This window comes from Setaria italica, chromosome VII (assembly GCF_000263155.2).
Source record: "Setaria italica strain Yugu1 chromosome VII, Setaria_italica_v2.0, whole genome shotgun sequence".
NCBI lineage: Eukaryota > Viridiplantae > Streptophyta > Magnoliopsida > Poales > Poaceae > Setaria > Setaria italica.
Window position 1 is genome coordinate 3,906,295 of NC_028456.1, and position 12,968 is coordinate 3,919,262.

The 12,968-nt window shown below is 40.7% G+C and overlaps 1 protein-coding gene and 1 pseudogene across 1 annotated transcript; both read right to left on the bottom strand.

Annotated features, from left to right (window-relative positions):
* Positions 1-3,183: 3,183 nt before the first annotated feature.
* LOC101779131 (bifunctional L-3-cyanoalanine synthase/cysteine synthase 2, mitochondrial) lies at positions 3,184-7,768 on the bottom strand. Its single transcript, XM_004975013.4, has 10 exons — positions 7,390-7,768; positions 6,929-7,038; positions 5,555-5,612; positions 5,073-5,336; positions 4,720-4,857; positions 4,525-4,576; positions 4,355-4,434; positions 4,205-4,264; positions 3,623-3,703; positions 3,184-3,531 (listed from the first exon to the last, which is right to left on the bottom strand). Exons 1-10 carry the CDS (start codon positions 7,576-7,578, stop codon positions 3,433-3,435), a joined length of 1,131 nt encoding a protein of 376 aa, XP_004975070.1. The 5' UTR covers positions 7,579-7,768; the 3' UTR covers positions 3,184-3,432.
* A 3,147-nt stretch (positions 7,769-10,915) lies between these two features.
* Positions 10,916-12,968, bottom strand: part of LOC101763467 — a 15,881-nt pseudogene continuing 13,828 nt past the window's right edge.

Below are 12,968 nucleotides of genomic sequence, written 5' to 3' on the forward strand. Positions count from 1 at the left end.
GGTCGAGAGGGTTCTAGGGCGAACGAGAAGTGACACTTATATTTGGAAGTGCGGGATGTATATTTGGAAGCGCATAATGATTTTTTGATAATCTGAGAACCTTAACGCAAAATGCCTTACGCATTTCCAAGCCAATGGCTATTCTATAGTAATATATTTGGAAGCGCAGATGATTTCTTGATAATGCGAGGATCTTAATGTAAAATATCTAGTAATATATTTGGAAGTGTATGATGATTTCTTGATAATACGAGGATCTTAACACAAAATGCCTTGGGCACTGCTAAGCCCCTAGCTATTGGATGGCCATTCGACAACCGAAAGAAATTAGGCTGAAATATATTTGGAAGCATGGGATGATTTCTTGATAATGCGAGGATTTTATTGGACACTTCTATACCACTAGCCATTGGATGGCCATTCTATAGTTATATATTTGGAAGCATGGGATGATTTCTTGATAATGTGAGGATCTTAACGCAAAATGGTTACTAACGTATTTGGAAGTGCATGATGATTTTTTGATAATGGGAGGACCTTAACGCAAAATGCCTTGAGCATGGCTAATCTACTGGCCGTTGGAGGCCCATTCGACGGCCGACGTGGCTAGCTTGACTGGTTGCCGAGCCCACCAGATTTCATATGTAGTAATATATAGCAGAAGCGCCGAATGGCCTTAAAAAAAATGCCTAGTAATATTTTTGAAGTGAAGGATGATTTTTTGATAATGCGAGGATCTTATTGGACACTTCTAAACCACTAGCCATTGGATGGTAGCCGAAAGAATTTCGGCCGACGTGGCCAGCTTGGCTGGCCACCGAGCCCACCTCCTTTCATATGTAGTAATTAGTAGAATAAAATAGGAGTAGACCCTTGCACCCCTGTTGCTCCGCGTCGGCGTAGAGGGACCAAGTTAATCTGAATAAACAACTAAGCTTTTTTTTTCAACAAAATCATTGTGGAAGCTCAAAATCAAAGTGACTTTTTCTTAAAAAAATTCCAACAGTTCATTATTGAATTATGTATATCATGCTCTAGTCCAGAAACCTGTTTATCTCTGTCGTCTCTCAGACATGGCCATAGCACAGGCGTGATTGTATCTCTAATTGCAGTGCCACCCTTGCCACTAGCCTCCTGGTAGCATCGCGACTATTGTTACCAGCTCTGCAAACTCAAGGGCACTATCAAGCCCACGGCTAAGTCGGGCTGGTGGACCACCGCTGCCTTCTGTGTCAAGATCCAAGATGAATCCAACAAGAACTATGACTAACAATGAACAATTACCGGTAGAAATAAAAAAAATAACTACGTCTTATGGAAGAGTAAAATAAGTATCCGAAATAAAAGGAACAAGCAAAATAGGGTTCAACTTCTCGATGCTTTCCACAGCGGCAGGTCAAAATGGTTTTACATTTCAAACCGTTATATCACAATAGAAAGGTAACTGGTACAATGGTAGCCGTCCGATTTCCTAATCGACGGTAATAAACTATACATACCCAGTTCATTTTCAAAACCCGCCAACGCTCTCAGGAAACGCCTTTCTTCAGAATTACTCCACTTCGCTTCTCCGATTCAGACACCAGTCAGGTCTCACAGCCTGCTACGACCTCTCCCGCGGCGATGTCGTCGTCTTCAGGTCAGCTCGCCGCCGCCGCCGCCGCCGCCGCCGCCGCAGATTTCTTGATTTGATGGGACGCCTCGCAAATGCCGTCGTTTGCTGACCGCGATGGAGGACCGGGTTCCGATGGTCCATAGGCTGATTGTTCTGACGGGGGATCCAGGTCGCGTAGAAGCGGGAGTCCCGGCAGATCCCCGAGGGGCACTGCAGGGTGGAAGGGGAAAATGCCGGCAGCAGCTGGGACTCGAGATTCTATGGCCATGTACGCATTATGGGATTTTATATTGTTTTGAAATGCTTCACACAATGCTATGGAGCTAAGGACAAGCACTCAACACAGTGCCCTGAAGCTACAACATTGATAGGTCAATGCAGAAGATCACAATTGCTAGGCAAAAACTGCACAGATTGATTGGTAGTGGCATCAAAGAAGAGATGATTTGTTACTGTGTTCAACCAAATTCGAGTTTCTAGTTTCAGTGCTGAAATAATTAGTAGCATGGGTACAATTATTTTTCTGGTAAGGGAGGGGTAAGGGGAAAAAAAAAACCTTGCTCCCAAATGAAAGTGGGGCTGAGAGCAATAAAACTTGTGTATTGCCCTGAAAGTTTTAGTGCCGGACACGAACAAATTATCTGCTACAAGATTTTACCTGCCTGAAAGTTTTAGCATCGAACTTGAACAAATTATTTCCCCTCTTTTGATCTTGCGACTGCCTGGTCTTGAATCGTTTAACATCTTATGTCACTGTGGGCATATTTGCATTCCTCTGTTTATATTGAGCATTCTTTTAATTCATTAACTCTTCAAACACCTGGACTTGTAGAGAAATCCGTGCTAAAGCAGATTCCATGGTTCATGACCATCTGGAGCAAATCCCGAGCTTTGTTGATATAGTGTTCATCAGATGAATATCAGCATTAGTTCACTACAGTCAATTCCCAATTTGAAAGTATCTAAAAAAATCCAAAATACACATTTCTTCTGTTGAGTTTCTTTGTTTAATAAGAACTAAATTGAAACCTTACAAGCCTTATATTGAAAAGAACTTGCATCAAAGGGCATAACAGTGCCCATTTATCTTTATTGTTTAATCATCTGCAGTTTTTTAGGGCTTCTTTACAAAAGAATGGTGCCAGATGGCAGGATTATGCCACAACATTTACATGCTTTCTGATCTTCTAGTTTAGGCTGCTCATCTAGCATTTATTTGTCATGGCAGTGTAGGTTGACATTAGGAGCAATATGATCCTCAAGAGGAAGTGGCCCTTTCACACTGAGGATTTCATCTCTAGTTGCAAAAAGATCAACTTACCTGACAAATTTGATGTAGGAATTGCATGGTGAGGACTTTACAAGTTACAGGTATTCAATATACATGTATAATGCAATGTTGAAATCCTGCTATATTCGTTAATGAGAGTATTGATGTCTTGTCTCCAAGGTCCAAACTTCACATTACGTGCTATAAAGTCACCTGCTGTTGTGAGTACTACTACTTGGTTGCATCAACACATATGCTGGTTAGGACTATGACCTGTAATAACCCAGAAGCCCAGAAATGACCATCACAAATGTCCAGAGACTAAAATTGCTCTTGCTAAACATTTTCATTGTTATTTTTGCTCTTTTTTTCACAAGGTCTGCACATGACAGACTTAAAGTACAACCTTTTTTTTAAGGAGAGTTTTTTAGGGGGACTGAAAGTACAATTTTGATGAGAAGAATTGAAGTACAGCTGGCAATTGCAACATGGTTGCTGGGAAGTTTATTATGCACCAAATATCCAGTACTCTGTTTGATTGGTGAGATTAGTCTACTGGCACTGGTTCCATGGCTTCAGCCTCCTTTCTCAACTCATCGAACAGTGCAGACGACAAGTACCTCTCCCCAAGACTTGGAAGAACAGTCTGTACCAATGGTTCACTAGTCAGTATTCTGGAATGTCTCCATTCTAACATTGTAGGGCAATGTAAAAAAGATTCCAAATGTGTGACATACCACAATGAGTTTTCCTTTGTTTTCTGGCTTCTTTGCTAGTTCAATAGCAGCAACGGTGTTCGCTCCTGATGATATCCCAACCTGCAAACATTTAACAAGTTCAACATTCATTAAACAATATGCACCGATCTTTATTTTAAAATTGGTTCATAATGCAGAATCCGCGTTCTGCCATGTCACCTCCAAAACTCTACCTTCGAACTGGGTTCAATTAATATGCTAACTCTTAGATCTTGAGAACCTAGGGCGGTTTCATGACCATAAAACTTCACCTTTTAATTAGAAAGGCGGAAATATGGTTTTTCATTTTCATTTTAGAAACTAGCGTAAGCACTTCTACATTGATTACTGAATATACTGTTTAATAAAAAGATAACATTCCTGTAGAATCCTTTAGAAAGTAAGAAAAATTAAAAACCTTCCGAGAAACACATTAAAGCACTACTGACAATCCTAGCACATACTAAATTCCACATTAGCCACATCAGGAGCAAGTTCTAAATTTTGAATGTTTTATTTATGTCTTTGTAATTGCTGTATTCTTTTTTAAGAGAACACTACTTATGTTTTCATGTCACTTACCAAAAGACCCTCCTTAACTGCTAATTCTCGAGCCATCTTAACAGCATCCTCACTTTTCACCTGTCATTCGCCCAATCCAGTTAGCATTACATAATTACATAGTATTTTTGCTGAATAAAGAGCATTGACGCCAAATTGTTTCAGCATTACCTCAAGAACCTTTTCCATGACATCCATATCCAAAATATCTGGCTTGAATCCTACGCCATTTCCAGTGATTAGGTGAGGTCCTGCAATTAGGTTCCGTAGACAATATTAACAGAAATAAAAAATGATACATAGTGTGAGTAAGTAATTCTTTTACAAAATGCCAAACTCACCTGGCTTTCCACCATTCAGAACATTTGCTTCAGCAGGTTCAACTCCATAGATCTGCAAGTTTCCATGCACATGCCATGAATTTACAACATAACTGAATACAATTTTCAGAAACAACACCACATGAACATCTATAAGGGTTTTTTTTTTCTTTGCGGGTATTAAGGTTTTTTGTTCTGTCCGTTCTATGATATTACCTTCGCGTTGGGGTTCTTCTCCTTGAGGTATTTGCCGACACCCGTGACAGTGCCACCACTCCCAATCCCCATGACGAAAATATCAACCTGTCCAAGTGTATCCTCCCATATTTCTGGACCAGTTGTCTCATAGTGTATCTGCCAAATTTAGTAACTTCACTCATAAGAAACATCATGGAGTGGGTAGTACCCTACAAAGTGAGACTGATGGGTCAAAAGCAGGCAATGTTTTGGACATATACAGCACTCCTTTTCCCAGATAAACTACTTGGATGAACTCATTTGGTAGACAATAACGACCAGTATCGCACTCGGACACTGAGCTTGGTTAAACAACAAGCAAGGGAGACTACCTTGACATTAGCAGGATTCTGGAACTGTTGAAGCATGTATGCACTAGGATGTTTCTCATAAAGCTCTGTTGCTTTTCTCACTGTTCCACCCATCCCTTTTGTTGGGTCGGTAAGGACCAGATTTGCACCGAAGGCTCTCATGGTCACCCTCCTCTCAAGACTGGTGTAGGAGGGCATTGTAAGAACGAGTTCATACCCTTTTAGGGCAGCCATGAACGCCAAGCCAATGCCCATGTTCCCTGATGTGGGCTCGATCAGTGTTGTCTGTTCAAGGGGAGTGATTTAGGATTAGTCATAATTCATAATCCAGATGTAGGTGTAACTTATCAAAGCTCGAAATCACCAAACAGGTGCACTGAAAGAATTTGCTAGCATTGTTGAGGTCATGGACTGAAAATGATTTCTTCCTAGCACTCAATGTTCTTTCCATTGAAATGTCATTTCGTTGTGCAATCAAGTTAATGCTTTAGTAGAGGACTGACCTTTCCTGGAGTGATCAACCCTTTCTTTTCAGCATCTTCCAACATTGAAATTGCTGGTCTGGATCACAGCACACCCGAAAAGAATATCAAGATCAGTCTAATTTCCAGAAATAAATATCACTCTGACCAATTATTAATCATGGATTCACATTAATTATGTATAGACATCTATGTTGACATCAAATGATTTTGCTCTTACCACATGACTGCACTAATTTGTGATGAATAAACATATAAATATAGGCGCCGCACCAGTCAACCATGGACCACATGTCAGAGTTATGCCAACATGACCGTTAAAAAGTTTCTCATGAACTACAGCACCAGATAAAAAGGAGGATACATACAGCCACTACTTTTAGAGAAAATGCAAAATTTCAATGAACATATAAGTTTCCAGAGATATATAAAAAAACGAACAAGCAATTCCAGATTGATTTTTGGGATATGGGTGGTAACAAGTTAGCATTTTGTTTCTGCATCAGGCACTATTCTTGGGAGTTATCGTTAGTATTACAACTCCAGCCACTAGATATCGGCCCCCGATCATAACCCATTGATTCCAGTTAAATCCAAAAAGTCACCATCCATCGTTTTTGCATTCTTGAATACATTCATTCGGTATAGTCTTTCTACACCACACGTTGGGTTCTCTCTTTATCTCTTCATGCATTCCCATTCCCATTTGTGGTGAATAACTCTACACAGCCTCCTTCAGTGTACTTGAGGACAAGAAGTTGCATCTGTCTGAATCACTTGTTCAGTTAAATACGCATAACAACATTAACCCTTGAAACTCAGTTTACTGTTGAGATTATTAAACATAGCGTCGAAATGGGGAGTCAAATTTTGCATCTTCGAAAGTTTCATCAGTTGGCTTAAAAGAAAAGCCTGTAGTAGATGGTCATATGTGTGTGTGCCTACTCCAACTGATGGAGGCTAGTAGCTTACAAGTTAGCATTTGTAAGTGAATCTGGATGTAAATGAATCTGGACTTTGAGGATCCCTCTATACATATTAAAGAGGCCTATTTCTCCACTTTGGGACATACAGAAGATTTGAGGTCCCTTGTTCGGTTATCGGTCGAAAGCGACATCCAACCTTTTTATTTCTATTTAGGATAGTGAAGAGGAGAACCAACCAAACAGCTAACCTTTCCAGGATATTATTTATGATCATCATTATCATGACACCAGCATGCATGTATGTCTGCCTCACATGATACTGACAATATCCAACACATTAAATTACGCGACGAACTGAGGTGTGACATGTGAGGAGGAATTAGTATCAAGACCACAAACAAATAGACAATAGGTTTTGTTAATGGCGGTGGCTGGCACCTGAAGATACCAGTAGACTGAATGGAGTTACCTGTCTTTGACGCTGAAGGACGGCTGCAGGAACTCGAGCTTGGCCGCGATCCGGGCGCCGCATCCCTCGGTGACCTTGTTCAGGTAGACCATTGGTGTCCTTCCAATCAGCTGGACAAATTAACGAACCGTCAGTCAATAAACATGGTAGGGAGATCATGGAACCTTTGACAATGTTGCCAAGTAAGAAAGAACAAGTAATCATCTTCTGAACAAAGATATTGTTCTTTACATGGTGACAGACACAGATGCAAAGAAGCGTAAATAACTAGTACTGCGCATTTAACTGGCAACACACATGAATGGATAAGGAGAAATGAACTTCAAGAGTTCACGCCCTGCGAGTTCATCCATCCTACCATTTTCTTTCCGCATATGAAAAACAGAGATGGATTGCAAACAAGAACGCTAACCATCATCAGAAGATAAGAATCTTGAAGGAGATAAAACGAAGATTGTCACCTGGGACGCGGAGTCCCTGATGTTGAGCCCGGCCGGCAGGACGCCGGGATCCGCGGCGGCCGCTTGCTGCTGCTGCGTGGAGAAGAGCGACGGCGAGCCGCCTGCGCTGGCCAGCTCCATTGACGCCGCCGCCGCTCCCTGGTGGAGGAGCGACCTCCTGCGCACGAGCCTCGCCAGCATCCTCTCCATTGTCGACGCCCTCTAGCTTGCTACCTCTCTCTCTCACTGTGTCACCGTGGATGAAGAGGAGTGGCCACGAGTGGGAGGAGGCCAGTGTGCGTGAGGCGCTACTAAAATACTAGCAGCCAGCGAAGGGAGGACTCTGGTTGGCTTTTTGGTTGGTGAGGAGAGAGCACGTTCTTACGCAATTGCTGACAGCCACATGGATACGCACAAGACAACTCTGGCTTTTCTTTGGTAGCCGGCTAGCCGCCTCGTCCTTGCGACCCAAAAGAAATGGTGGGGGAGATCTCGTGGGTTGCTCTGTTCTTGTTCTGCCATCTTGATCAGGTGCAGATGGTGGAGAGATGCAGGACAGATGCAGATACAGTGCACCACGATGAGAACGTGAGAGTTGTACCGGCAAGTGGCGAAGCAATCTTGCGTCTTTCCAAGGTGTTCCATGCCAGTAAGATTGATGTTGGTACTTGGTAGGATGCTTCCAGGGTGTTGCAAACATTAGCATGGGTACTAGAAATTCAAATAGTTTGTACGATGGATCATAAGTAAGTTCATAGGTGCGTGTGCTGTACATGCTCATAAGAAGCTTCATACTTCATGTGCTGATCCATGAAAACATGGGCGACATTTTATTTATTGGATATTTATTCCCAAGATGCACGCTATACATATTTATTGGATATTTACTTCCGTTTTTATAAAGGCTAAAAATGAATAGCTTTATTTTTTGGGCTTTGGACCCATATATTTAGGTGGGATGTGGATCTCGAAAGATAGGAATGACCACCCTCCAAGACGCATATATGGGCGTATGGCTTTCATCGAATTTGGGCACTCCATATAATTCTATTGGAATTACGAGATCTAGTATGAAATTTTGTTTACTCACTTTAATTTGAGTATCCATTTCCTGCTAGCTAGGATAAATCATGGATTTTCCATATCCAGTCCTTAGGTTTCCAAAATATGCTAGGTTTATGTTCTTCCTACTCTGCACTCATCCACTTGTTCCCTGTTTTATAATTGTGGCGCTATATAGCAATCGTACATTCGGTAAAACATATGTTAGAAGTTCCGGTGTTGCCGTCAGGCTATAGTATCATTTTGGCCGTAAAGCGCCTGATAAATCCCACAACAAAGGACTGAGCTGCAAATGCGCCTCAATTCTTGCTACTCAAAAAATAAGTGTTTGTTACATAATTATTTGTTTCTTTTTCTCGGGAATAAATATCAAATAAATAAAGTACCGCCCATATTTTCATCCACTGAGATTTAACATGGTTGTGTATAGTTGGTTTTTTTTTTTGCTTCTTTTTAACACATCGACGCCCTCAGGCTGACGATATAGTATTAATTTTAGAGCTGAGGATGCAGTCAGGCTAAATATGTGAATCTCCGTATGTCCCACAAATAAAATTTTTGGGGGGGGGGCCCCCTTTAAACAAAAAAATTTTTTCCCCCCCCCCCCCCCCCCCCCCCCCCCCCCCCCTCAATGTAATGAATCGATCTCAAAGTCCAACAAACATAAAGAAACAAGTCTCAAACAAATATCATTTGCAGTTTATCAGATAGCTATTTTTGAGATCTACGTTGGATGCTTCATACTGATATAACACAGCATCTAAGATTATGAGATGGTTTTATTTCTCCTACAAATTTGTAGCCATTCATCTGGCGATATTCCCTTTGTATGGCCCATGCTCCTATGATTGAGGGGTAGCACATCAGTGGCAGAGCTAGAACAACTCTCTCTTTTCTTTAAAGGAAAGCTTGAACAAATCTTTTGCAATGCATAAATGCATAATCTTTACGTCAGCGTCAGTACTGGGGGTCCTCTGTACAAATAGAGATAGATGTGAGATGATAATGTAAACATGTACATATTTTATAATTTTACAGCCCTGATCTCTTGAAAGTTTTAGATGGCCGATGTCTGACACATGAGACACCGAGTCTCCTCTGCCACGCCACTTCTGATATTTTTTTTTTAAAAAAAACAGGACTATAGCAATATGTGCACTCAACATTCATTTGAGCACCGCTTGGAAGTTGGAGTGGCCTAAAGGACAAATTAAGTAGGCGGATATTTGTTAATAATCAAGTACTTAGTGTCACAACTCGACTGCTAAGTAAATATGAAGCCTCATAATACCCTCGTAATCAATGACCAGGCTCCTATGATTGAGGGGTAGCAGTAGCAATCGTGGTGGTACAGTGCCATACGTTGTAAACAAAAGATGCTAGGCAAAGGCCAAATTGTTGCCGGCAGGACATGTGCATCAAGACAAAAGATGGAGCCTTCCTCAGACTAGGGATCTTGGTGATCAGGATCTCCGTGGTTAATTTGTAGCAAAAACGTGATAGTTACCCTTTCCATTCATATTTTAGTTTTATCCGAAGTCAAATTTTCTCAAACTTTTTAACAAGTTCATATAAAATATACCATCATCTACAACAACAGTTTAGTCTCATTAAATCCACTATGAAGCATATTCACTCTATCCAAAAAACAAGTCATTTCAGACTTGTCCAAAGTCAAACTTTTTAAAGTTTGATCAAGTTTATACAAAAAACTACAAATGTTTATGGTACGTAGTAAGTGTCATTAGATTCATCATGAGATATATTTTCATAATAAATCTATTTGATGTCATAAACTTTAATATTTTTATCTATATATTTGGTCAAAATTAAGAATGTTTGACTTAAAACAAACTACAATGACCAGTTTGGAGGGAGTATCATGATAATCCATTTATTTAGTATTGTACTTATTAGTTAATATATTTTTCTATTAAGCTTAATTAAAGGTAGATAAATTTGACTTATGACAAAACTAAAACATTTTAACATTTTAAATTTTAGAAGGAGAAGTAGATCCTAATTCCTGCAAAATAAATAAAAAGAGGTACAGAAGAATTTACACTTATGGATGCAAAATGTCTAATTTTCAGTACTCAACTTAATTCCAACGTCCTACTTTTACGGTCCCCAAATGCTAAAATCGGTGCAGAATGTCTAGCGTTAGTAGCAAAGTTTTAGCTTTCGAATGAGATGCACATCAATCTTTGACATTGGCACGAGCAAAAGCGTATGATATTTGGTGTTCACTAAAAATTGGCAAGAAGGGTGTTTTCTTAAAGGGTTTCTTTTAACATGACTACTTTGTTGAACTTGGCAACATGTTTGGTTTCGTGATACGAGCCCTAGAAACTACAGAAAGCCTTTACCTAGCATAGCTCCATGTGTCCCAACATATCTCATAATCTATGTTTCTTTACTTTATTCTTTGGAAATTGGATGCATCCTGCATGATGATTGTTGAGAATCTCATATCAAAGATTCGTCGACAAAAGAATCTCATCTTAAAACTTTAAATCAACATGTTTACTATATAATTAGATTTGTCTGGTAGCTAAGCGCATTTGTCGTGCCGGCTCTTGGATGACGCACGGCCTCACGTCTGATAGGAGAGAGTGTCAGTCCAGCGCCGTACCGGCACGGACGTCAAAGCTTTCCCAAAATAGCAAAGGTGGAATAATTAAGAAGCCACATGCAATTGCACAGGTATACGTGGTTGTATCTGTCTTTAAACCACCGCACATAACTGAGCTAATTACGTTATACTGCACGTGGAAGAAAAAGATTCCCAATTGGCCTTTGCCAATGCCGGTAGCAGCCCTGCTCTAATTTGTTGACTAGCTAGGTGCGCATCATCAGCAACGGTCGCTGCTGATCATGGCGGCACCGGCGGCGGCACGACCAACCACTAATTAAGGACCATCACGCACTGCCTGGCAGCAAGCACGTAGGGACGTGCGTGAAGGCTAAAAAGAATCATCCCCCGCATGGACAATACCCTCCATACTCTGCTGGCCTCTTCCAGCCATCCTGGCGTAAGAAAAATATATGCTTAAATTTCAACTGGGCTCGCCAAAATGAAATGACAGGTCAGGTGGAATTAAGGCACCAACAACAATCCTGCAACACGCGACTTACGGTTAAACGATCAGTATCGCCGGATGTCCTTCGGTGGCTTGAAGTTGATGGGATGGGTCTCCGGCGTCGTTGTTAAATCCTCTCTCCACATCTTTATAGTTTTGTCCGCCTCGCAGGTCACAAGCCTTGACCCGCTGGCATCGTAAGAGAGGGCATATATGCATGCCTCACTCGCCAATGATCCTGCAAATTGGAGATACCAGTAATGAGAAAAACCCCAGGAAATCCAGTTTGAGCAATCATATGATAATCTACCAAAGGCCTAGACTCTGGACTTGCAGGGAAATTTGGCTAACATTTAAACAAGAACTAACTGTGATTTAAGCAAGTATAGCCACTGACACTAGCATTCTTCCTATTACTAGCCATGCTTCATGGGTTGCAATACTTTCCAGCCTGCGCTGTAGTCTGATCCTGATGAAAGTTATGACCACTCTTCCAGTCCCAGAACCACAGGCTCCCATTATCCCCTGTACCAGAAGTTCCACATATTCAGAATTTCACACTTTACAAGAATATTTACTGACAGAAGTCTTGCTACCTAAACTAACAATATCAATGCTCTGTACCATTTCGAACTCAAAGTTGTTCAAACATGTTTTTTCATCACATGGTAAGAAAATATTTCAAGTGGGAAAGGATTTATACAGTAAGCATAGCAAAGACACACTGCAGGGGTTTTTACTCCTTCTGGTCATGTTATTAACATTAATTTCTATTGTACTATATTTTAAATATATGTCACACCCGATTTTAAGGACAAAATCGAGTCCTTTCAATACATGTGCACCAGAATCAAGTTACACACATGTATGACAATAGTGAATAACAAAGACAGTGCTAAAACGAATAAAGGGAGTATTAAACATTATTATATGACCGAAAGTCTCAATAAAACATAAGCCTAATTTATTACGCAGCGGAACGCCAAAGACGACGAAGACACCACAGACAGCTGACTGAAGAACCGTACACCTAGAACTCCTCAAAGTCGTGCAGATACTCCTCCAAATTGGCTTCGTCTGAACAGCGGTTTTGCAAGGGTGAGTACACTTATGGTTGGTACTCAACAAGTCGTGAGGAATAGTATAGTGTAAGGCAATTCAAGGTATGGCTAAGCCTTAACTAGCATCAGCTTTTAATTAAGTTGGTCAAGTTTTATTAGCAATTAACTAAATATAAGTTTATACCACCCGAAATTAAACATGATCATAAATAAAGTAAACAACATATGCATGAAATGACAACAATTTAAATCCATCTTCCGATAATATTATCATGTGAGGGTCCAGGCCGCTCTTAACCGTGAGCACGGCTGATCGATCAGTTTTACACTCTGCAGAAGGTGGCACATCTTTACCCACAAGTCGCGTAAAAAGTTCAAAATAACTTTAGACCCA